We start from the raw sequence: 26,591 nt of genomic DNA, 5'->3' as shown, positions 1-26,591 counted from the left end.
AGAAAGGACGTTATTTTACATTTGTTTGTGTTGTTAACTTCTGTTTCAAAGTTAAGTGCACATCTTTAACTTTGTTGTTCAGGCAGCTGTAGAAAAATGACATTGCAAGATGGCAGGCTTTATAAAGCAAGGCCCTCATCTAGCATATATAAACAGCTTGATTCACATGCTAATGTCCAGGATATACAATTATAGATACCTTATTAGCTAATTAACCCTCCTACAGACCTTTAATGAATCACATTGTTTCATCACGATGATGATGAAGATGACGAAGAGCTTGAGAGGAGAATTTGAGTGAGGACATCTTGATTTAAACTCCTGTCCAGAGGGTGGCGGCAATGCACATGTTAGCTATTTGCCAGCCGCCAATAGGAAGAAGAAAGAAAAATACCCAGAAGCTGTCACTAAGCAACGGCCCTCGGCGTCCTCGACTTTGCAATGGTTTCTGGGAATCCGAGGCCGGAGCGTTGAACGACCGCCCTTTCTTGTAACAACGAGTCTTGGACAGAGGTACATGCGTCGAGGGGAATATTATCGAAGAACAATCTTCTGAAGCAGCCCGACCAAACTCGAGGTACGTACTCAGACGTGTTTCAACGCGTACTTTGACGCACAGTGGGTTTAATCAGCAAATATATGAGGGAAAAGTGTATTTTTAATGCGCGGTTTGATGACGTAATGTTGATTGTCAAACGCGAAATGGCGAGCGTGCTAAGAGGCCCTTTGCCTGCGACACTTGGGGGTTTTACCATGTTCATTTATTTCTTGTTCCACTATCGAAGTGTTTCCGTCGGTTTATTTTGTTGTAGTAAGTTGACCTTTGGCGTCACAGACATGTCAGGTGTGTATCATTTCTCTATTTGTTCCGCGGGAATGTGTGTGTACTTGCTAGCTAAGCTAACGTCGAGCAAATCTGTTTTTAAATGAGCTGCATATATTGTGCTGTGTATTCCTGTTGTAAAATCCCTTGTACTTAAGACCCACGTTGTAACAGTGTTCATTTTATTCATATACTGCCATTTAGTAATGTATATCATCTAATAGTTGCGTTCAACCAGAGTTTCCAATGTGTGGTTCTCTCGATCGAGCCGTCGCGTTCATTTCTCGTGCTATGCAATGTCCCTGTGAAGCCTTTTCATCTTTTTACTCTCATGAAGTTTCATCTATTTTGTATATTTTTGTTTACAACGTCGCTTCATGGTCCAAGTGCTGCTCCAAATGTGCTAACGCTAATTCAGTGATGGTATCATATTCTGTATTTTTAATCTCATAATTCCTTCGGATTTAAACGTCAGAGTTCGGCTCTTCTGTGGAATGTTTCAGCTTTCCTCCCGTGAATAAAATATGTGGCACCAGAGTGACAAAGTTAAGATGGAGATTCAGATTCAGCCTGAATCTCCATCTCCATTAGGGTTCTGGCACTGTGTGAAATGAAGGTCACAGTTAAATAATTTAATAGCAGTAGGAAAGACGGAAATTAAAAAATAACTTCTCTTAATGTAATGTAGGGATGTTGCGAATGAAACATGACACAATGAATGTTCAAATGTGCAGCAGTTTTGTTAATATGAGGTCTTACCTGAATTTGTGTGCGGTTGTGAACCTACACTATCTCTTGTGTTGCAAAAAGAGTATTAGTATGTTTTTAATGTCAGCCTTTCTCAGGACTGAGGCTACCTGTTGTTGTTTTACAGCATTGTTACGTTTCTCTAACTAAAGATAGCTCAAACCTCTGTCTAGACTGTTTTTCACAGTGTTAGTACTGATCAAAATTCTGATTTCAACTAAACTACACTAACATGGATCACCACCAAAATTTAATAATTTCATCCTATATCTATTATATCGTTGTGACAAGTTTCTTGTTTATATTTCTCTCTTCCCTGTAGAGAAGGATCAGGTGAATGATGGCGGCTGAGGTGGATGGGGATTTGGATAGAAGCAATGAGTACCCAGCACATTACAAAGTTATGATGGATAAACTTAATGAACAGCGACAGCTGGACCAGTTTACAGATATTACGTTAATTGTGGATGGTAAGTAGACATGCACTGTCTGTCTTTTAATGTTTTAATGAAATAACCATGCTGTCACTTCAAATTGCATATTTCTTGTCTTTTGCAGGACACCAGTTCAGAGCCCATAAAGCTGTGTTGGCAGCGTGCAGTCAGTTTTTCCACAAGTTCTTTCAAGATTTTACACAGGAACCACTGGTGGAGATAGAAGGTACTTTGATTAAATTTGGTTCAGAGTAATAGTCAGACATCATACTGTAAGTCTTTTGAGGAAAATAAAATGTGACTAATGCCTCTTACAGTCAAATTAAAACTGTTTTAATCTGGATCTCCTTTGTAAAATTATACCAATTTGGACATTTGCTGACAAAATGTGTGTTTTGTTTCCGTGATGAAGAAACCACGCAGCTGTGATAATATTTCTGATTTACCGCAAATGTAACACAGAATGTTTGTGTTACAACCACATACACACTAAAACCAGCAGATCTGATATACCAGCAGATTTTCAAAGTACATTGAAACCAGAATTTATAGTAATTATGATCATCATACATATTTTAAGTCAGAATATGCTAATAATGTTAAGATATAATGTTACAAAACATTTTCATTCTATAGGATACAGATTAAATGTTTGTGTTCCAAACCTTTCCAGCCAAGGTTTATTTTCCTATGTTTGTTACACTGAACAGCTTTTTCTCACCATTGCTGCTTTGTCGTGCATTCTGACAGGAGTGAGCAACACAGCCTTTAGGCAGCTGATGGAGTTCACGTACACAGCCACACTCTCTGTCTCCGGAGAAGAAGAGGCCAATGATGTCTGGAAAGCTGCAGAATACCTCCAGATGCAGGAAGCCATCAAGGCCCTCGACAACAAGTGAGATGTTAATACACTTAATATCTGATCAAGAAGCAATGTTTTTGTTTGACTGTAGCCTGTCTGTTGTACTTATGTGTTTGACCTCTAAGTATAAACAATGTCTCTCGATCTCAACAAGAGTATTTTTTGTCTTGTAGAATAAATGACAATGCTTCAGTAATGCCAACCAGCAAAGGTAAAAAGAGGAAAATTGCAGAGACATCCAATGTGATTACAGAGACCCTGCCCTTGGTGGAAGGGGAACAGGTCAGTGTATTAACAATGATATACTTCAGTGCAAGGTGCTGGACATTACAAGTGGTTGAAGTTGTAGTGACTGTGCATGTTTCTATGATCAAAAATGTATATTTTAAGTGCACACAGGTGACTTTTACATTTATTTCTCAGAATTAAATATGTATGTATGCATAACAGGTGGAGATTGAGGTGATAGAAGGTGCCATTGAAGTGGAGGAGTCTGGTTTAGAGGAGGTGGTGGATGCAGCAAAGAATGCTCAGGCGTCAGATGACTCTGCTTTGGCTCTTCTCGCTGACATCACTAGCAAATATCAGCAGGGAGAACCTACGCTACAGGTGATCAAGAAGGGAGAAATAGAAGAGGTACTTTAATGTTACTCTGGTTTATTCATTTAGAAGCTATGTAATACTGTGGAGTTAAGCATGTGAAAGGATTAACCCAGTTTGTTATTCCCGTATTTGTGCTTCATAGGAGGTTGTGTATCAGGAGGAAACGGTGACTGCTTCCAAGGTCCTGGAGAATGTTGAGTTCGTAGAGGTCCAGATCTCCCAAGTGGACAACCTTTTCCGCTGCACCAAGTGTGACCGCAGCTTCAAGTTGTACTACCACCTCAAGCAGCACTTGAAAACGCACCTGGGCTCGCTGGAAAAGCCACATGTGTGCAATCACTGCGGTAGAGCCTATACACGGGAGGGTGCCTTGAAGCAGCACATCACCACGTTTCATTTTGATGCGGAGGAGCTGTCTCAAAACCATAAACCCCAAAAGAAAGTACATGTTTGTGAATACTGCAAGAAGCACTTTGACCATTTCGGCCACTTTAAGGAACACTTACGGAAGCACACGGGTGAGAATGAAAAATAAAGCCAGTTTGTTGTTGTTAAATCCCTAACTGTAGTTTAGCATATTTTAACCGCAGACCTGCTTTTGCTTGTTTTTATGTTCTGGTCTCTGTGTGTCCATCATTAGGGGAAAAACCTTATGAGTGTCCAGATTGCCATGAGCGCTTTGCACGGAACAGCACTCTGAAGTGCCATATGGCAGCCTGTCAGAATGGGGTTGGAGCCAAAAAAGGACGCAAGAAAATCTATGAGTGCCAGGTACAGTTTGTCCAGAATAAACCAGTAGGTGCCAACATACTGCACAATGTCTGCAGTAAAAATAAAAGAATTGCCCAGACATGCCCTTCTTATAAATGTATGCATTCAAATCATATATAATGCCTAGGCATTCTTCCTCATTTAGTATGCAGACTGATGTACTGTTTTTGCACTGATATACAGTATGATCATACAGTTTATTTAATTGAAAATGTTATTTGGGACAGTGCCACTGTGGTTGTATGCTGCAGAAAAAGGGATGGAATGACATGATATATATATATATATATATATATATATATATGACGCTGACGCTAAGCAAATAATAGAATGGAAATGCTTTTCTTTGGGGGATTCTTCAGAATATAGGAATAGTTTTTCCTCTCCTCCCTTGGTATATACACCTATCGTCCTGTAAAGGTTTTGTCATTTAGCGTTTGTATTACTCAAAAGAAACAATGCTCCTTTCTCTGACAATGACCACGTCCTATTATTTTGTCCTTGACCACCTCTATCAGGTTTGCAGCAGTGTGTTCAACAGCTGGGACCAGTTCAAAGACCATCTTGTGAGCCACACGGGAGACAAGCCCAACCACTGCACCATGTGTGACATGTGGTTCACGCACCCCAAAGAGCTAAATGCCCACCTCAAAGACATCCACTCCATTGAGGAAAACAAGTCCACTGAAGAAGTGGTTGTTACTGACTCTGCCCTCAGTGTAGCAACGGAGAGCATAGAAGAAGCTAAGACCGTGCTGCTGGAGGAGGGAATTCAGGTGGAACACGTCACAGTGCAGCCGATGGATATGATGGAGATGGAGGAGACGACGACAGTTGTGGTGGAGGACGGTGGTGTGGCAGAGATGTGTGAGGAGGACATGGAGAGATTGAAGGCGGCCGGGGTGCAGATCCAGGTGGTGCATATGACAACTGATGGGCAGCAAGTACAGATGGAGGGGGACGTGGTGAACGTTGAGGAAATTGAGCAAGTGATTATATGAGGACGTGAAAAGGACTCTCTCGAACTGTGTGACACACTTGAAGTCCTGAACAGCTGCATAAAGTTGTAGGTGTCATCTTAGTTTCTGCACAGCAAACTGCATGCAGGGTCCAGCATGTTGCTTCCATATGTTCTGCAGTCTGCCATCATGGCTAACATGGCTCTTTGGACGTTGAGTTATCGACTGATGTATATTCCTTGTTAGGGCTGGGAAATAATTCACTAACAGTATGTATCACAACATCATTTTCTTAAATATCAGAATAACAGGTTTTATATATATGTATATGTGTATGTATATATATATATATATATATATATATATATATATATACACATATATATACACGCATTGTGCAAAGACACTTTGAAACACAACACATCAAATGAAATGTTTTGCCTTCCGTCCGTAAAACAATTTAAACCCACAATTAAGGGCTTTCTTCATCTTTTGATCAAACTTTATCTTTAATTATCTCATATTTTATCGCGATAATTGTTGATTTCGAATGATTTGAAGCTCTTTATATTGTGATGCTTTTGGCCATATTGCTCAGCCCTACTCCTTCCCAATAACTCTGTATTTATATTTGCCGTAGTGCTTCATCAATCCATTTCATTTATTTTTTGTCTGTGTGTCATTTTCAAATGTATATTTTTGCAGCTTATAACACCGCTGTGTTATGGCATTGACACTCTTTGGTGCTAATGTTGTTTTGTCTAAGCCTTTTTTTCCATTTTGATTGAAGGTGGTTTTGTAGGAAAAGACCAGAAAGGGATTTCAGTTGGTTTCCAGAATGGACTACAACTCTTGCATCCATCTACTGAGATCTTGATTTTTAAGATCAACAATTTGAGGTACATTGTAGACAAATTAAAAAAAATGTTACTGTCTTTGTTATAGATTCTGAATGCGTTTCCCTTTTTTCTTCACTAAGGCACTAAAGGGGTCGCTCATGGTGATGATACCACAAAGAAATTTAATACAACACCGATGTCACTCTTTGCTTTAATGTTTGTCTCTCAGCTCATTGCTTTGTTTTTATAACTTGTCCTGTCATTGCTGCTACACAGTTAGCTAATAGCTTCATACAGTATTGCAGGTCTCTAAATGTATAGATATTCACAGCATTGGTTATACCTTATTTCCAGTGCCCCTTAGTGGCTAAAATGTGTTAGTGTAGCTCTAGGGAATTTGGTGTCTCACACTTAATTCATTCAGGTTTATATTTTCCTCATGGTGTGCTGATTCCTCACTTAAAATGGCATATCCACAAAATGAATCAAACAGCTTTCTGCTCAGTGACAACTCCGCTTTTGTCTCTTCCACACTCATTTTAATTTGAATTCTGCAGTAACAACAAGTAGCTGCATGTAGCAAATGGTAACACATAGTGCATAGTCATTAGCAAATAGGTTAAAAAAAACACCACTTTCAGTCTTTGTGGATGTATGGCACATGAGTGTAGTGTGTTGTAAACTGACATTAGTAACTGGGGCGAACATGAAGGTTGTTTATTTCTCCATCTTGACCATATATACACAACAACTCTCATGGGAGTACTGTGACGTCAGGCTACGGTGTCCCCTGAGGGATATACAGTCAGGATGTTACAGTTAACCCCCTGGTATTGCTGACAATGGCAAGCCCAAGATGTTTTTTGGGGGGTTTTACCACTCAACTCCGAGGTGATGAAACTCCCGGTTCTAGAGCTGATTATTTTCATAATCGACTAATCTGTCGATTATTTTCTCGATTAATTGATTAATTGCTTGGCCCATAAAATATTAGTAAACCTTAAAAAATATTGATCGGTGTTAGTCAAACCTGGAAATTATGATGTTCTCAAATATCTTCTTTTGTCCACAAACCAAAAATGATTCACTTTGAATGATTCTTTGTATCCAGAGCAAAGAAATGAAGAACATACTCACATTTAAGAAGCTTAAACAATCGGAAATCTTGTTTTAATCAAAACTTTGAACCGATCAATTGATTATCAAAATAGTTGTCAATTAATTTAGTAATTGATTCATAATCGATTCATTGTTTCAACTCTACCCAGTTCTGACAGGGAGCACATATATAAGGTCACATCCTTCTTAATGATTTTAATGATTTCAATTCACCTAAGTCTGTTGACAGCCAACGGATGAGCTTACAGAAGGCCTCATTTTTAAAATCATGTCATTTATTTCCTTTACACATCATAGATGCATTAATAATCTTACCCCCCTTTAAAATATACCATGATAAGTATATATCATCCCAGACATCACCAAAAATCCTTTACCATAGAACCTAATAACCTCCATCTTTAGTAACCTCAGTGTTCTGTCAGAGAACCAGTGAGTCGTGAATCAATCATCTATGGACCTCACCGTGTCTGCTGAGGACTCTGACCCTATCTTGAACCTCAGCCGTGCCAATCGCCTGGGTGACACGCACGGGTTAAATTACCTGCTAAAGGGGGAGGGACAGTTCCTGTGGTTTGCTTAACCCACCGGTTTAACTACTGAACGGATCCTGCAGCTCCTATCTGTAATCCCTGCACCTCATTGGATCGGAGGCGCACGGTGCGCGCCGCTGATTCGTCCACTCACCTGCCAGTCCTGAGGATTCCCCACTTCTCTACAGACTAAACAGGGGAAGCAGCAGCAGGAGCGACAGCGGCAGCAGTGCAATGACACCGGCCACGGGAGGAAGAAGATGGTTTTCCCAGCGAGGAGATGGATAAAACATGTCCCTTACAGCCGGTGAAGTCTGTCATCCAAGTAAGAATCATTCACACTTGTGCTGTCAAGATTATGACATAGGAAATGCGTGACTGTTGTTACTGTTGAAAGGACACCGGTTAACAAATCACTGTTTGGAAAGCAGAAAAAATATAACCTTTTAATTCGTACACATATTCTGCAGCAGTGCCGCGTAAATGAACCTTCACACTCATTCAATTTAATCTTTTATTTGTTGTTCATGTTTGTGCCCTGGTTGTGAAATCAGTGCATCATTTCCACACTGTATCACCTGGCACTTACGCACGCACGCGCGCCTGTCCGTGACGTATACGCACTTCGTAATGGATCAAACTTGGGGATCCACTTTAGTCTCTGATTCTGCTCAGCCTGGTTTCTGCCTGTGATGAAACAGCCCGAGCTCCATCATCACCTGCATCCTTCATTTGGACTTTGGACACCTATTCAGTGAAGATGTTTACATATAAAGATGACTCATGTGTTATGTTTATAAGAGGGTGGAAAAAAGTTTTTTGTTTCTTTTTAAAAATACAGACATGTGCCTGAGGGTGTGAGAACAGAGAAGGGAAGAAAAGAGCATACACTTCACCCTGCGCTGTGTTTTCTGTGTTCACTGTTAGGAAAGAGAGGAGGGAGATTGAGAGAGTTCAGCTGTCGGGTAATAGGATGATCCTTCATCTCATTCAAGGGACTCATCGGGAGGATGTGCCTTTAACTACAACGTGCGTGTTTGTGCCCTGCTTCGGGAAGTAAACAACCGGCGTGATACATTGCCAAATCAAAACAATCATGAAAGCTCTAACTAACTCTAGCTAACTTACTGGAATGGAAGCAAAACTAGTTTGTGCCTGAATGAAATGCAAACCCATGGAGGCACCGGCAGGGAATCACATGCATTTGAACAATATTTGAATGGACAGATGCAGGATTTCACCGCGTCTGTTGCAGTGTTATGTTATGTTATGTAGCTCTCTGCATACAGTGTCATGGTAACTTGGTTAAGGCCTCAGAGACGGATACAGCTCTCTGTCGGCCTCCAAGATATTCTGGGGTCTATAGGCTGTGTGTACTGTGTGTCAGGCATTGGGAATAACAGTGTGTGCTGCACAGTTTCTTTACAGCTCTCAAAATGGTGTTTATTGAAGGTGTATGTGTCCTACAGATGTGTGGTTTTACTGCATCCATACTCCTGTGTGTGTGTGTGTGTGTGTGACAGGGGGAAGGGATTTAGCGAGATCACTCTGTTTTTTGGAGTTGGAAATATTTGTGCCATAGATTCCAGAGAGGCCTGTCTCTCTGTTCCTAGGGCCCATAGTCTTCATTGCCACAGCGCTTTCACTGTGTTGAGCTCTTTATTCTTGTCAGCCGTGTGTCCCTAACACACTGGGAAGCTTTGTGTGGAGTCATGTTGCTGTTCATGTGTGTGTGTGTGTGTGTGTAGTTTTTACACAAGTGTGAGGGGGAAAGTTTGTGTGAACGTATATACACCGGCTTATGCATTGTCTTTGTGTGCCTGAATGCATAATGGCTGTGAAAAGCAGAGAATGGCTTATATGCAACGGCTGGACTGGAGGGAATGGACTTGGTGTGAATGGGAGGCAAAGTAGGGGGGCACTTTAGAGGAAAAAAAACAACAAAACAAAAAAACACAGAGGGAGAACTCTTCAGCAGAACAACACTACACATGGAAGCCGTGTGGATATAACAAAGCAGCTCCTAGCCGCTCTCACCTCGCGCGAAAGGCACAGGCAAGTCCATTATGGACGAGTGACCGGTTCTCAGCTCACAGCTGTTGTGGATGGACTCTCGTATTTTCCGTTGTTGGAGTGTGTGTGAAGAGGCTGCTGATGCTAGCAGTGTGATCAGCACCAGGCAAACTCTCCTCCCTCCCTCCCTCACTCACTCCCTCCCTCTCTCCCTGTCTGTCTTCAGGGAACCACAGACAGATGATTGACTGTCTGGTGAGTAAGGACACACACTTGACAAATGTGATTGTGTGTGCTGATGAAGCAGTGGCTGTTCATCTCAAGACGTGATAAATAGAGATTTCACATCTTATTGATGAATCCAACACAAAGCTTGCTGTGTTGTTATTTTACAGGATACATCTGCCAGTGATGATCGTTCATGAAGGTTTTGTACATTGATACAGAAAGGTAAACCAAGTTGATAATGTATTTTATCATTAGATTAGATTAGATTAGATTAGATTAGATTATTCTGTACAGCACTGTGGTTGTTTTAAAGTGCTTTACAAATAAACTTGGATTGGATATATCCAAGGTCTGCAATGCTTTCTATTACTAACATACTGTATATTTTAATATTAAAAAAAATCAGCACACTTAGTTTCAACATTTAATATCCACCTTACAGCAAACTCTATTTTTTAATTTATAGCACAAGTTTCTAAATAGTCTTTCAGAATATGCGCTAATAGCTTTAACACTTGTTTCAGGCAAACCATAAATCAATTCAACTAAGAAAGTCAAGAAATGGCACAAGACTTTGACTTTCCAGTGCTTTATTCACCTATCTATATGTCATTCTCAGCTTTAATTTACATTGTGACAGGTAAGATAGTGAATATTTGAATATGGCTGGGTGAGTCAATCAGTCAATATTGATAGTGAATCATTGATAATGAAAGCTTGAGTTCTGCTCACGTGTGAAAGTAGGCCCGAAAGTAAACCGCTCGATTATGTGCGGTCAACAACAAAAGCATGTTAAACAGAGAAACATGAGGCATCACCTCAGACTGAGCTTATGCCTCAAACTGTGTTTGTGAAGTGTGTGAGCGTATCGATATATCCTGGACGTTTGCTTTACTGCTATTTGCTCTGCGCTCCTAATGAGCAAGGTTTGTCGTGCTGATTTTTTCGTGTGTATTAATCCAGTCGGTTCACACACACGCACATAATTAACACGGGCACTCTCAGGCTTAACGCAGCAGCACGGTCTCCCTGTAAACACACAGCTGAGCTTGCTCCTTGTTTTGACATGCAGTACCAGTTAATGCCTTATCCTCGGTCCTGACTGAAAAAAAACATGCACGGTCAGTGTTCGTCACCAGGCAACCAGGTAGATGTGTTATCAAGTGAAAGCCAAGCACAAAGCAGTCTGGGTAACGATCTATAGACTCCACTGTAGAGTTTCTGTGGCGTTACTTTTATTTTAAATTGTTTTAATCAACCCTGCTTTGGGATACATCACACACTACATCATATTAATCAATCCAGCCGAGTATGCACTATATCCAGTTGCATGTATCTGATGCATGGTTGTGTGTGTGTGTGTTTGTCTTTTCATTCACACACATAAAAGGCTGGTATTCAGGGCTTGTCGCTTTGTGCTATAAAGTGGAGGCCTCTCCTCTCTTTTGCAAGTCTTTTTCGGGTTACCTGAGATCAATGCTTAGATATTCATGGTGTGATGACAGGAAGGTGTTTGAAAGGGAGGGAGACTGTGGTCCTGACAAAAGAGAATTGCTTTGATTTTTTCAGAGAGGCTTTTACATAGATTCATTCATCTTTTCTTTTTTTTAATAGAGAACGGGATTTATCCTCTAAAACGCACGCACAGGCCTGCCACACACGCTGAGGTTGTTTTTTACCGTTGACTTAAAAGTGCAGTGTATAATATACTATTAAACCTGACCGAGGGAGCTTTTATGTGCAGGGCAAGAAGTGTTTATTTGGTGAAACTGCTGAAGGACCAGGTTTTTTGGAGCAGTCGCATTAACTTCTGAATCATTTTGATGGCCACTTCTTTGTGTTTCCAGTCCAATACTGTTCTGCCCTCAAACTTTGGAACGATTTACCCATGGAAATTGAATCTGCCCCCACCACTGAACATTTTAGTCCCACCTGTTCTCCTTGGCCTTCACTTCAGGATAAATGGCTAGACATTCTCATTTTATTATTTTATTGTGTTACCAATTTACTGTTTTACTTTCATGTTTTTATTGATTTTATGTTTTATTCCTTTTATGTTGCACTTTGGTCAACCTTGGTTGTTTTTAAATGGGCTCCAGAAATAAGAAGTTGACGCGACTTGGCAACCGTGTCCTTATTAGTCTTATATTTCTCTTGTATGTTTCGACATTTGCAGAGTTCAGAGATTCAGATGACTGAATCACCTGTTGACATACAACAACCACCAGAATTAATTTATATGATGCTATAAATGTGTATAAATAGATGTGTCAGTTATTACGGTTATTTAAACTGCCTTTCTTTTGCATCAATAGTGAAACAATACTATACATGTGGGGGTATAGGTAAAATGATTATATAGAGTGCATGTTCATCATCATAACTGTCTGTATGATGGATATAATACCTAACAGTGTCATTACTGACATGTTTTTAATGCTTTTTGGACAGCAAGATGAAATGATGATGAATAAGAAATGAAATAGTGTCTTATTATTTTGTTGATTTGAATTGTTCTTTTAGGAAACACCTCGTCATTCTCTAAATGTGACATTGTTTTAGCTTGTTTTCCTCAGTGCAACATGTGGGCATCAACAATAGCATTACTGAGAATGACTTGCATTATATTATATTCAGTGTTTGAAGTGAAAAGGTGAGTTGAGCTGGTGTTTTTAGCTTAAGTCCTCTGTGGCTGGTGGAGAGTGAGCGTCTCGCTCATTTGTTTATGTTGGATCTCATGGCAACATCAGCTTGCACTGTCCTTGGAGCCAAGCACCAAACAAACTCTTGCAGTACTCAAATGTTGCAGATCCCTAAACGGCACGCGCGCGCATATTTTGCAGATTCTCTACCCATTAAGGATGTACAGTACGTTCTGACACACTTACATAAAGGTAAATAAAAACATAGCAAGAGAACAGATCACATGCTGTGGTTGCCGTGGATGTGTGTGTGATCCATCTTGCTTGCCCTTTAAATTAATTTCATGTGAGAAAAGACTTAATAAATAAAGTTAATAAAAAAAGCATAAAAATCAGAAATCCTGAATGAGTCGAATGATTTGATGTATTAATTGTTACATAATAATGCTGAAGATAGTGATGTAATAATGGGACAATAACAATTCTGTCCTGGACAAACTAGAAATTAGACGTCAAAACGAGTGTAAATATCATTTATTTTCCCCGTCTCTCTTGATTCTAGCTTGTCTCACGTAACACCCCATGGCTGCTGCATCCTGACACTATCATCTGTTCAGCCTTTTTCCTCCAACCCTTCATCTCTTCTTCCCTCCTCCTCAGCCTGTGAACCTATTTATACCCAGGAGAGTCAAAAGAGCCCATTAACGCTCTGCAGAGCTCTTCAGAGACAACCAGGAGCATCAGTCTAATGACACGCCATCTATCTGATCTTAAGCCTCTGTGCCTTTTCTTCAGCGCTTACAAATAAGGACAAGTGAATGCTCGGCTGCTGGAAATATGTGAAATGCAACAGGACTGCGCCTGTATAGCTCACCCCTGATATTTGGCTGTGGTGAGGACACTTTGCAGCTGCATCACTGGAGTTTTGGACGCAGCATGTGAAACTGTCTGTGGAGTGGAGACAGTTTCATCTTTAAAGTTTAAACATTTGTTTGTGATGCATCGTAGTAGCTATGAGATTTGGGCAAAGGTGCAGGATTTGCCTTCTAAATGGCACACATATCTAAAGGTAACTCAAGGCTTCTGTCGCATCTAAATTGACTTCATATCCGCTCCGCAATTAGTTAAATGGTTGTTCTTGTTTGTTTGCTTACCCCTCTTTTATTTGAGTTTTCTGTTGGTTTGATTTTTTTCTCTATCCTGTTGAAATATCAATGAAAATAATTGGAAATAATTATATTACTGCTCTCACATGAGTAGATAATGAATGTTCTGTAACTAGTTATTGAACTGTTGTTCTTTTTAATTTCACATGTAGTCTTACGCAAATATGTGTTGCAAAATCTACCGTGTAGATGTTATTAAATCAGCTTTTAATGTCCTATTTAAAGGTGTATATTTTAAAAGGTGCGTTTCAGTCTATCTCGTGCAAGTGTTTTACGTAACTTTCATTTTATCTGATGGTCGTCGCCGTTAATGTAATTATGCTGCTGCACTCTTGGCCCTGTCTCCCTCGCGAAAGAGATCTTTTGATCTCGGTGGGAGCAACCTGGTTAGATAAAGGCTCAATGAATAATTCAATCATAAAGCGTCAACATACACTGTCCGAAATAATTAGTATTATTATTACGAGTCCATTTGTGTACAATCAAATATAAAATAATCCCTCTTAAATTAAGACATGGCTGAAAATAGCTGGAGATGCACAAAGATTTAAAGGTGACATGGGATGCTTTGCTGGCCACATGGTGGCGCATGGCTTGCATTGCTGTTTCACAACAAGAAGGGTGCCAATTTCAGATCCCGGTTTGATCGAGGGCCTTTCTGTGTGGGGTTAGCGTGTTCTTTCTGTGTAAGCGTGGGTTCCTTACAAAGTCCAAAGATATGCACGTTGGATATTAGAGATTAAACAGTTTGTCCCTGTGTGTTAGTCCCACAAGGGTTTGGTGGCCTGTCTAGGTTATACTCTGCCTGTTTGTGCATTTTATTTAATTAGCTTCATTTCATATATTAATATAAAATGCACTCCTAAATTGAAGTATATAAATGTCAAACTATCCAAAGCTGTACCTGTGACAAGGTTTAACCCCTAAAGTTACAACTATGTACCTCCTCCTCCTTATAGAATGCAACCAAGAAATACTCAAAAAAGTATTTAAATATAGACTAACAACTACAACGGTTGATTTTTTTCTTTTTTGATTTTGTTCCTCCAGTAATGCACCACTCCCAGCCATGAGCTAAGTCCTCTCCACCCTTGGTGACCCGTGCAGGATGACTGCAGTTTGCCCCACTGAGAGCAGCCCAGAGGGGACAGAGGCTGGGGCAGGGACAGCAGGATCTAGGGGGTCGGGCACAGCCGCCACAGCTGGGGACGGCTCAATTTCTGGGGCTGAGACGGGGGAGTCAAATGTAGAGTCTGTCGGAGGTTCCCTTGGGGGCACAGCTGCGGTCACAGGTGGCCAAAGGTACACCCGCTGGAGCCGCCAGGACAGTTCAGACATCAACACAGACGACGAGGGAGCCACTGTCCGCCGCCTCACTCCGCTGGAGAGGTTGAACCTCGACATGTGCCAGGATGACAGGTACGGCTCCAGAGATAAAACAGGCGTCACATTTTCACGGGTCATTTCAGGCCATAGGTGATTTGAGAGTCAGTTGTTTGACTTACTTGACTTTCCATTCACTGGAATTCTGTCTGTCGTGGCTTAACTCTATTACACCATAGAGAGTATTTAGTGCAATGTCTGTCCTCTAATATTATTGTTAATCTGAATACAGGGTTGTGCGTGAGCTAACAGTGGGGAGAAGAATCGGTTTCTACAAAATTCGTGGCGAGATCGGCTGTGGAAATTTCTCCCATGTAAAGCTGGGAATTCATGCCCTCACCAAAGGTAATAAATGAATAAATTCATAAAATGCAACTGTGCTTATCAAACGTACACATGGGAAAATGAGAAGCAGACGTCATACCGACATGATAAAAGGCCCGGGCGGTTCTTGTTAATAATATCCAAAAGGAAGTCTAAAAACCTCCACCTTCAACGATAAAAAAAAACTGCTGCTCCGGCTCTTTTTCTTTTTCTTTTTGTTTCTTTGTGATAATTCAGCTGATGGGCTGTTTCCATCAGTGGTCTGCGACACTAACAAGTGTCTTCTTAAGCAGCAATTTACTAACAAGGTGATGCACTCCTGACCAGGGGGCTGATTCAGCCACAAAGAGACTAAATGTCTGCCGTCCTTGAACAGATGGATTGATTAGAGATCTCCGGTTTCCTTAGCGACGGCTGAAATTGCTGCATGCCTCATCAAAGCTTGGAGAGAAAAAGGAAATTATGTGTGTGTGTGTGTGTGTGTGTGTGCACAGTGCACGTTCTATGTTTTAGTGTAATATGCACTTTTCTGTGCCATCTGTGTGTGCGCGTGTAATATAAGTGGTACAGTTTAGCCCCCCCCCCACCAAAAAAAAACAACAATATGAGCTGTGATGCATTTCAAATGCTCATTGAAAGCTATGTCACAGCTGAAAGGAAGCCTCGTACCCGCCTGAATAATGTATACTGACGCACAATTAGATATCTCGACAGCGTTTTGCCCCTTAAGAACTTTTCTGTATTTAGTTACCTGAGCTCTTTTTTTTTTTTTTATCCCTATGAATCATTTAAAAGAATCAGTTTGAATCTGACACGCTATCTGTCAAGTCCTTTTGCAATACAGTTTGCATTCATTTCCCTTTAGAATTAAACTTGTTTTTCAGCTTTCACACACACAATATACCGTATACTGTAATTGTATCGTATTGAACTGAACACAATAGCCTAATCGACATTTCTTTTTCACAAATGTAGGCTACACGTGCAACAGGCTAAATGCAACAAAATAGTAGTCGTTTCCCTGGTGTATTTGTCACCCTCGTGGTTCATTTTGAAATTGTTGGCAACTGATTGTTGTGTGGTCTTAGCCAGCACTAAGCTGATGAATATGCGTTTGGTACAAATCTTGACTCGTCCACTCCTGGCGCCACAAGGGGTCTTAAATGAGCTTATGGCTCATATCATTATTGGCAGATATCGATGTTGTTTTATTGCTTGATCTACTTCAGACCTTCCCACGGTCTCAAATCTTGTACACATTACTATCTCGTGGCATTATTATTATTTTTTATTTTTTTTTTTTTTTTTAATCAAATGTCACCGGAGGCACTCTGTACATATCTGCTCAGTCCTAGTGTATTTACAGTGCTTTTGTGAGGGGCAAATAATCCTCCATCATATATATTATCTGGATCATAGCATCAGGTCTGGTCACATCAGATGAAATGTTGTGTTTGCTGATGAAACCAGGCTCACTTTTTATGTTCACTAGGTTTATGAACATTTAGTGGTATCTTATATGTATAGCTATTAAAAAAATCAAATAAAAATGTAATTATACCAGCCGTGATACGCAATGCTACGCACAATGAGGTAGTTGCATTTTTTTGTCTTTGTTTTCCATAATAAAGCTTAATGTTGGTAAAAAAGGTGTCCGTTGAAATACCGTTTGGAAGTATTTCTCTGCACGCTCAGGATGGTCAACTCCCTCTGATATTAAGTTTCATGCATCACTGACCGTTGGCTGCTCTGTCACCAGACAAGGTGGCCATAAAGATCCTGGACAAAACCAAGCTGGATCAAAAGACCCAGAAGCTGCTGTCCAGAGAGATTTCTAGCATGGAAAAACTGCACCATCCCAACATCATACGCCTCTATGAGGTTTGACACACTCTCCTCTTGATTTACAATCATCAAGGATTACAGTCATTTACTTCTCTCCATGACTGTCACCTGTGTTGTCCTTCTTTCCTCTCTGTAGGTGGTGGAGACATTAACGCGGTTACACTTGGTGATGGAGTATGCCGGGGGAGGGGAGCTTTACACCAAAATCACAACTGAAGGGAAACTTCCTGATGCCGATGGCAAGATTGTCTTTGCTCAGATCCTCTCTGCTGTCCAACACATGGTCAGGACGTGTGTTTTTTTTACACCAACCTGAATGCAAAGAGCAAATGACATGAATTACTCTCTTAAAGTGAAAACCAAAAACCAGATAAAAACTGGTATATACGGGTATCTAGTAAGATTATTAATTAATCCAGGTGCAAATCTTCACAGTTCAGTGTAAAATATAGAAATAATACATGTGATAAAAATCAGCTTACCTACTGGCTTGTTGTACCAGACTCCTCCCCCTTTTTTAAGCTCCGCCTGGGCTATCAAAGCATAAAGATGGAATGAATTAAATAACCCCTAGAAACTTTACATATGATGGACATTTTGATGTAAGCGTAACAGAGCTGTTATGAATTAGATGAGTCTAGGTTAGATTAGATCATCGTCATCTTTAATTAATCAGTCAAATATTAATATCTGTTGGGTCAGAAAGCCCACTGACGTGGCAACGACATTGTGTCATTAATACTTAGAGATGTTTACCAAACATGTTTCAACAGATATATTAATACTTGGTATAATATTATGTGTCCATTGTTTCTGATTATCTGATTATCTGATTATCTTAATCTTTCTGATTAATGAAAGCTCCTCACATTCAACCTCACTTTTACTTTTTTCTTCCGCCCACAGCACGAGAGTAACATCATCCACCGTGACCTGAAGGCAGAGAATGTCTTCTACACCAGCAGCGCTTGTGTCAAAGTGGGAGACTTTGGGTTTAGCACGTTGAGCCGCCGCGACGAGACGCTCAACACGTTCTGCGGCTCTCCGCCGTACGCTGCGCCTGAGCTCTTCCGGGATGAGCATTACGTCGGCATCTTTGTCGACATCTGGGCGTTGGGCGTGATGCTGTTCTTTATGGTGACGGGCACCATGCCGTTCAGGGCAGACACAGTGGCCAAACTGAAGCGATGCATCCTGGAGGGGGCCTACATTCTGCCTACCTGGGTGCCAGACACATGCCAGAGGCTGATCAGGGGAATCCTTCAACCTATACCCACCGACCGCTGCACAGTGGAGCAGATGATGGGCTGCGAATGGCTGCTCACTGTGGACTTCCCACGGGCGATGGAACCTTTTAAACTTGACCCGTCCTACCTTGCAGAGGGCGACTCTCCCGAACTCGACGAGGAAGAGAAGGAGGTGAAGGCAGCACTGGAGACACTAGGAATCACCTCAGAACACATCCTCAACAACCAGGGGAAAGACTGCAGGAGCTCCATCACTGGGGTCTTTAGGATCCTGCTCCACCGTGTCCACAAGAGACGGGCCGTTGAGACTATGTCTGTAGTCACCAAGGTGGTCGCAGCAACTACATCGAGTAAAAAGGAACGGCTAAAAGTGTACCGCAGTTTGCGGCACACATCGAAACTCTGTCTGATTCTATGATCGGCTTCACTCTGGAAATTAACCCACGCTTTGATGAGTCTGCATGGATCGCATTAGAAATAACAAGTGCTTTACAGTGCAGCATTGAACAGGAAATCGTAATGACCGTATACAATGCTATCCTGCTCCTGAAATCTGGGATTTCTTACTTAAGTGTCTCATTTAGTAAGTAAAATTAGTCTCTGTGAGAATATTGCTACCAGTAAATCATGATTGTTTTTGACAGGGACAGGGAGGTATCCATCTTGAGATTTGTAAATGTTATGAAATGTAATATTTAGTATTTGAAAGCATATATATTTTTATTTGAGTCATGCAGGCCAGGTAGTCTTCATCCACTTATATTCTGTGCTTCGTGTCGCGACACCAATAATCCCAATGTAGCCTTAATCTTAAAGGGAGATTTATAGATCCACATAATGCTAAGGTGATGAAGAGGTGAAGCATGCAGAGAGAGCACATGAGATCTGCTTTTTTAAATGCACTTTTCTGCGAGGCCTTAATTTTCTATAATGGTATCAGACGGACTTGTTTCATTGTACTCTTGATTTTATTCTTTTCAATTTCTTTCCCCTGTGGCCTGAAAAAGCCACGACATGACACAAAACTACAAATACCAACGTGTACCAACCACCAAACGTGTAAGTCAGTCATGTGGCAGATTCATCTTTAATATTGACTCACTATTTTTAAATTATTTTAATAATCTGATGCCATGTCCTATGTGTTGAGTAAAATAAATTGAAATGAAAATGAATGCTTCCCCCCCCCCTCTTTTTTCAAACACACACACACACACAAACACCATATATATTGGCCGATCAAATACTGTTAATACATTACATATATCTACATGTAACTACAGCAATGATGTTTGAGTGGGGAGATCTCACGGCCAAAATCAAATGTCATCAAACTGCATTTTATTGTGAGTTATGCTGCTCAAAGACAGAAAGACGGACAGACAACATGTCTCAGCTCATGTAGTTGTATATTCTGCCCCCTGTCTAAGTTGTATGCATGTATAGAAAAACTATTAGATTAGATACAAGATGCTGCTGATTTTGACTGAAAGTCTTTCAAAAACAATGTTTTGCTGTGCAAAATTCACGACTTGTATAAGCAAAATGTACTCCAGTTAATGTGTTTGTAATTTAGGAACCCAATTCCAGTGTTATTTGGTGTTCCTGAAGCTGAATTCACTTCATCCAGTCACCTTTCCACTCACAGTATTGGCACTCAGAACAAGCAGGAACGCTGGGAACTACACTTCCCAGAAGCCTCCTTCCGGAAGTCTTGGCGCTCATATCCGCCTTTTCTTATGACGCAATTTCTGCCTTGTTGGAAGGTGGTTTCAGAGGAAGCGCTGTGGACGGCTGTGTTTCCGCCAAACCTCCTCTGAACAGAGAGACCATTAGACACCCGGGACGCACTCACTCGAATGGTATTTCATCTCCCATTACAACACGGTAAGGACATTAACGTCGAAATGTAGCTGCATTTACTGTTTGTCAACGAGTGTAAATAACCGCACTCGCTTAAGAAGCAGCTGCTGATAAGATTATTAAGATTATACGTGGAGTTGCTGGCTCTTCGGTGTTGGCCTTATAGACGCTTCCTTGTTCTTATTTTTTATTTTTTTGCTGGAGTAAAACGGTGCAACTAAACCTTCTCCTCGTGTTGAGAAATAATGATGCTAATGAAGCGAATAAGAAGCCACACTGCTTGTCAGCAGCTAGCAAGCAGCAGAACTGGGTCATTTCGTTAGTGTGCTCTTGACTGTGTGGCCATGCTGCAGGAACAAGACAATGAAGACACGCTGCATTCAAACAGCATTTTCTTTCACAGCGGTTATGAAATTCAGCCTACAAAATGTCGTTTCCCTCATTATCATAGGTCAGCATGTTTTATTTGTTTTGACATTTGATGCTGCAGTCAGATCTCGTGACAAAGACGTGGGGGCGTGGCCCACTCTAAGATGATGTCAGCGTGGTGATGATGCAACGCGAGTGTGTTTACATGGCACTTTGGTATACGTGGATGCGGAAGTCTCATCGTAATTAAAGTCCTATTTAAAATGATCATCATCATGCCATATGTATGACACCTGCAGGTTACACAACAACATCCGGTGAGATTAGACACTAGAGTGTCTAATATGTGAACTCTCTAAACAGTACTCCAAATTGCAATTCGATTTGTAATATAATTCATTTAATTCAAGCTTTTGTTAAATATTTCCAGTGTTGTAATAAACATGATGCAATCATACCTCATGTCAACATACTAATGTTGTACTCTACTGCAAGGATTATAAATTAATAATTTAATGAATCCATGTTTCTTACGTTTTAAATAAGATGTAATTAGCTATTTGCATTATTTTAAAAAGAGGTCAAGCCCGCACACTTATTCCATTGCTACAAAGACTACATTTTTGAGGACACATTTTGACATCAGAGTAGATCTTTCTCCAGTGAGACTGATTGAAATGTATTTATTCTCACAAAATAAAGTTTTTTGCTGCAATGAAGTAAGTGCTCGCCCTTATTTTGGACGTTGTATTCTGCTGGCCCTGCACATTCAAAAGAAAAGGTTATGTTTATTTGAAAATTATCAATTTCTCAACCCTACCCCAGATCCATAAAAGTTTAGTGTTATAAAACAGAGGAATGCATCAGCAACTATTTGTGCCACATAAACACCAGCTATCTGATTGATTAGCAAACAATGCTGCTTATCTGTAATGCAGCCTACAAGAGGGAGAATAAGTTAGAGATCGGTTGTTTAGTTCTGCTTTTGGCCAGTTATCTTTTCCCATTTATCTGATAAAATTTATAATTTTACTATATACTGATTGGTTAACTCGTTAAGCATTAATTGAATGACACTGTCCACTAGAGCTGAAACAATTACTTGATTAACAAGAACTAGTTAGGAAAAAAACAAGACATTTGAGAACCTCATTATTTCCAGGTTTGACGAACACTGATCAACATTTTTTAACGCTTTCTGACATTTTCTGGATCAAGCATGTTTTTAATGAAAACATCCATCCACCCATTTCTGTTTAAACTGATATAAACAAGTATTACTATTAATTGGCTGATGCCGATTACCTACCGCTAAAATAAAGAACCAGGGAAATTGAATGATGATGTCATCTCAATGCTCCTGTATTGTGACAGATGTCAATGACTGAGGATCTTCCAGACATGGATGGAACAGATCTGTTGGGGATGCTGTTTCATGACGGATCTACTGAGCCCTTCTTTCCTGATGGGAGCGGGCTCATCGAATCCTGGCTGTCTGAACAAGATGTAAGACTTCATGCACACAAAATAATAAATAAACACTGGACGAAGCTAGTTAATAACATCAGTAATGAAAAATAATAATATAAACATGTTAAACTCTACATAGCAGTGACAAGTTGAGTACTTTTTTTTTTTTGTCTCCCAGATGCTCACCGGTATGGATACTGAAGACTTTCTGTCCAGCTTGTTAGAAGAGGAGGACACTATGGGGACTATCTGTCCCTCTCATTCTCCCTTGGGCAGTGACAGTGGCATTTCTGATGACAGCAGCACTGGGGTTGGAAACAACAATGCTCTGGGATGCCCAAGTCCTCACAGCAGTGATAGTGATGTTGTGCCCAGCCCCAGTTACTCGCAGCCCAGTCCTGTGCACTCAGACCCTGCACTGGCCCCTGGAGAGCTCCACACAGAGAGTGTGGAGGCCTTGACAGTCAAGGCAGATCACAGCTACTCTTTGCTGCAGAGTGGAGGGACAGACATGGATATCCTGCAGAGTGTGAGGGCAGAGAGGCCAGATACAGATGTCTTCATTGATCTGGGTATGTGCAATCCAAGAATGTTTCAAGAGGTGAAATCAATTAGCTTACTTTAACTCGTATCCCTTCAGATGACGGGGATTTAACATTAGCACAGAGTTTATTGGAGATGTGGTAACAAAAGGAGAAACTTCAACAGAACTCTTTGTGTTTATTTTCCTTCTCGCAGACGACCTGGTGAGTGAGGAAATGGATGAGGACGATGACGACGTCACCAGTGAGCTCCCCTGCACTTTGGCCATAGAGGAATTAACCGAGGTTTCCACGTTGACCAACAAAACAGACCAGGTCAGTTTTTGTCTTTTGCTGCTTTAATTATCATATCGAATAATCAATATTCAATACGAATATAAAAATGGACATAGTGTGCGTCACCTGCAGCCAGGCACTTGTTGGATTATTCTACCCGTCAATCACACTGGTATCCTCTCATATTTGCTGTGCTCAACAAAATGTTTACTGTCATTGTAAAGGGTTAGAGTTAATTTACCCATAGATTTCTCTTACAATTTACTTTTTTTTGCAACCAGTGGAGTTGCCCCCTGCTAACTGCTTCACTTGTGAAGCAACTTCTTTTGTACGTGGTGATTGTGATCTGATCCTCTGTTTTTTTTCCTTCCTTCAGTTTCAGTTCAAAGAGATTGTACTCAGTGAGGAGGAGAAGCGGCTTCTGAATAAAGAGGGAGTCACCATCCCCACACACATGCCTCTCACAAAGGTATGTATACACATACCGCATACATTTCCTTCAACTGATGCCAATGGTATTGTCCTAAGTATAAACCCTGAGCTGTGCTGGATTGAAGCATCTGCAGAGTCATTACGTTAACGTACATAATAATCAAGGCCCTTTCTGCTGATACATAAAAAAAATTGTTACCTTAATTTTCATGGCAATTGCATGTGATTCAAGAACAGTATTAACGTTGCAATTGTGTGGCTAGAAAACAATGATTTTGTCTTTAATCTGGGTTTTTGTTTTCTCTAGGAATATTAAAAAATGAATTTTCTTTGGTCTTGCTGTGGCATAATGTCAACATTGTGGTTGAAATCTTTTGTCTCTGTGTTCCAGGCAGAGGAGAGGTCCTTGAAGAGGATCAGGAGAAAGATCCGCAACAAGCAGTCTGCTCAGGAAAGCCGCAAGAAGAAGAAGGTGTATGTCGACGGACTAGAGAACAGGTGAGATGAAAGCACCGCAAATATATCCAACTCCTCCTGCCTTACATTTATTAATCACTGTGCATGAAGGTTTGTTTTTAAAATCATATTTTAACACAGACTTTCTCACGATCCACTTCAAATTCTTTTTATTTCAGCATTCAGATTAATTCATAGTCCTACACAGATGACACATAAAGGTGAAAATAATCTAGAAAGGACTATTTTATTATTTTTTAATGTCTACATAACTGGACAAACAAAAACCCCTCCCTGCCACTTCTTTCACAAACTTCAGACATTCTATGTTGGAGGCATTACTTGCCTGGCTGTGCTGCACTGCTCCACTTCCCCCCTAGAGGGCGTGCACTCCCCAGTTGTGAAACAAGTGATTTATTGTGTCTTTGATTTTTGTAGTTCAGCTTTTGCGGTTGGACAAATAGTCAGTGTATGTTTGAAAACAGATAATCAATGTCTCTATTAATGTCTGTGTACCACAGGGTTGCCATCTGCACTGCACACAACCTGGAATTGCAAAAGAAAGTCCAATTGCTCCATAAACAGAACATGTAAGAACTCCATCTGTATTAGTATTTATTTATTTTTTAACTTTGAATCTAATAAAAAGAAAAAACTGTCCCTGAATCTGCTGAGCTCTCTTACAGTAGATGTTTCCTCTTACAGATCCTTGATTGAGCAGCTGAAGAAACTACAGTCGATGGTGAAGATGTCGACTATGAAGGTCAGCACAACCAGCACTTGTGTTATGGTAAGTTGGTGCACAGTATTAACTTTGTTCTTTTCACTTGATAGTTGTTAAAGATCAAATGCTGCAGTATTTCTGTCTCACTTTCTTCTTGCATCTGCCCTTCAGGTGTTCCTGCTCTCGTTCTGCCTCATCATCTTCCCATCAGTCAATCCTTTTGGTGGAAAAGCAGAACAAAAGGAAATCTACACACCCACCTCCAGTAAGTTCCCTCCAAATGCAACCTTCTTTATGATGCACAGAACATTATTTAATGTAGCATGTCATTTACGTATTGTACAAACAGACTTAATGATATGATTACTTGATTAACATTTCTTGAATTGAATTTTCAACTGTGTGGTTTTGCTGGCTCAGCTTTTGACAATCATTATTTCTTCATTATTGCAGTCATCTCACGGACCTTGCGCTCACTGCCACAAGACAGCACGTATGCCATGTCCTACCTGGAGCCCGAAGAAGATGATTATACATTTGGCACCCAAGCAGAGGTGGATAATGTTAAAGCCATATTTACTCAAAGTAGTCCGAAAAATCACACCCCTGACTACCAGAGAGTGGAGCAACCTGACTCGGAAACAGGCGTCAACAGCAACTCTTCAGCAGACTTCGCCAGTCCCGCTCAGGCTGCAGAGATGAAGCCAGGTCCAGCTGGGGGTTTAGGGATCTCACAGGAAGGATCCATTGACCCGGTGGTGGCATATGAGGTAGCAGGGTCCAAGGATAACTGGATAGACCGGAACCCTCCCTCTGTCATATTACCTCAGCACCACTCTGATGAGATGTAGTAGCGATATTTATCATCATATCCACTACGGCGCTCCATAATCCTGATATTTTGGGTACAAGAGGGAATATAAACTTACATAATGATGATGATGAAGGGAAAATACCTGTAAATACAAGACCTCAGATCAAACTGCCCCAATGTTTCCCCTACTTCTGTTACTTGATTTGCACTTTGTTCCGTTTTCCTTGAACCAATAGACACTCCAGCAGTGTAAACTACCTAATGAAAAGGACAATGCAGAGATAATATGCATGTCTGTGTTGCTGGAGGCCATGTGCCAAGTTGGTAGCACTGTAGTAAAGCAGTTAAAGACTCAAATTTTGTCAACTTGTTGGCACCCCCACAAGACGTTTTGACCATCACATCATAATATACGCTTCTTAATCACGACCCTCTCGTAGTGAATTGCGGTGAAAACAAGTACGCCATGAATTTTGCACAGCAACTTAATTTGCAACATCCATTGCATTGTTGAAGACAGGCTGCTCGATTCCCATTAAGCTTGATCCAAGCTGTCAATCACCACGGTGCTTAAGCCATTGCAGGACATTTGGCCATTTAGAAGACTTTTAAAGTTTGTTAGCATTTCCCTTGTAACAAGGGTTTCCACGCACCTTTTTCATTGTTTCTGTTTTGACGTTAATGTAAAGCAAACCAGGAGACTTTGTCTTTTAAATTAGAGAGGAAGACACTAAACCTTTTGACTGTAGAATTGTTAGTCGACCCCAGTCTACCCTCGAAGTCATGTTTGACAATTTCATGGGACAAGTCTTTACTTTTATGATCAAATCTGATAGACCTTATCACCTGTGCGCACAGAATAAGGAGTTGGATGTATTTGCTCGGTAAACTGTGTTGCAGTAAAATGTACTCAAAAAATGTGATGACCTGTTCTGTCAGTGAGGCATTTTTGTTGTTTTTTCTGTGTATTATGTTACTGTTTTTAATGAAATCGACATGTTATTGGAACTGCTTTTTTGGTATAATCAAGATTTTAAATGTGGCTCATGTTGAACAGATGCACTGACATTTGACATTTGTCCAAGAATGTAAATAAGCTTAAATGAC

General features: G+C 40.6%; 3 protein-coding genes across 5 annotated transcripts; all 3 read left to right on the top strand.

The window, feature by feature from the left end:
- Window positions 1–444: 444 nt before the first annotated feature.
- Window positions 445–6,143, top strand: znf131 (zinc finger protein 131). 2 transcript variants are annotated; one of them, XM_058636809.1, is made up of 9 exons: window positions 445–577; window positions 1,893–2,040; window positions 2,129–2,230; window positions 2,755–2,899; window positions 3,040–3,148; window positions 3,317–3,502; window positions 3,612–3,987; window positions 4,110–4,240; window positions 4,759–6,143. In XM_058636809.1, exons 2-9 carry the CDS (start codon window positions 1,908–1,910, stop codon window positions 5,239–5,241), a joined length of 1,665 nt encoding a protein of 554 aa, XP_058492792.1. In that variant the 5' UTR covers window positions 445–577; window positions 1,893–1,907; the 3' UTR covers window positions 5,242–6,143. The 2 variants fall into 2 exon arrangements, with proteins under 2 accessions (XP_058492792.1, XP_058492793.1); XM_058636810.1 differs by lacking the exon at window positions 445–577 and adding an exon at window positions 694–844.
- Window positions 6,144–7,787: 1,644 nt separating this feature from the next.
- On the top strand, window positions 7,788–19,717 carry nim1ka (NIM1 serine/threonine protein kinase a). 2 transcript variants are annotated; one of them, XM_058636812.1, is made up of 7 exons: window positions 7,788–8,015; window positions 10,099–10,153; window positions 14,790–15,158; window positions 15,355–15,467; window positions 17,206–17,327; window positions 17,428–17,574; window positions 18,198–19,717. In XM_058636812.1, exons 3-7 carry the CDS (start codon window positions 14,848–14,850, stop codon window positions 18,954–18,956), a joined length of 1,452 nt encoding a protein of 483 aa, XP_058492795.1. In that variant the 5' UTR covers window positions 7,788–8,015; window positions 10,099–10,153; window positions 14,790–14,847; the 3' UTR covers window positions 18,957–19,717. The 2 variants fall into 2 exon arrangements, with proteins under 2 accessions (XP_058492795.1, XP_058492794.1); XM_058636811.1 differs by lacking the exon at window positions 10,099–10,153 and having other exon boundaries at window positions 7,789–8,015.
- Window positions 19,718–20,298: 581 nt separating this feature from the next.
- creb3l3l (cAMP responsive element binding protein 3-like 3 like) lies at window positions 20,299–26,272 on the top strand. The gene is made up of 10 exons (XM_058637249.1): window positions 20,299–20,425; window positions 22,145–22,276; window positions 22,419–22,812; window positions 22,979–23,097; window positions 23,435–23,527; window positions 23,882–23,988; window positions 24,468–24,536; window positions 24,652–24,736; window positions 24,842–24,935; window positions 25,124–26,272. The coding sequence occupies exons 2-10, from the start codon at window positions 22,145–22,147 to the stop codon at window positions 25,519–25,521; spliced, it is 1,491 nt and encodes a 496-aa protein (XP_058493232.1). The 5' UTR covers window positions 20,299–20,425; the 3' UTR covers window positions 25,522–26,272.
- Window positions 26,273–26,591: the final 319 nt, after the last annotated feature.

This window comes from Solea solea, chromosome 8, assembly GCF_958295425.1.
Source record: "Solea solea chromosome 8, fSolSol10.1, whole genome shotgun sequence".
Lineage (NCBI taxonomy): Eukaryota > Metazoa > Chordata > Actinopteri > Pleuronectiformes > Soleidae > Solea > Solea solea.
This window is presented reverse-complemented; position numbering and strand designations above follow the sequence as displayed.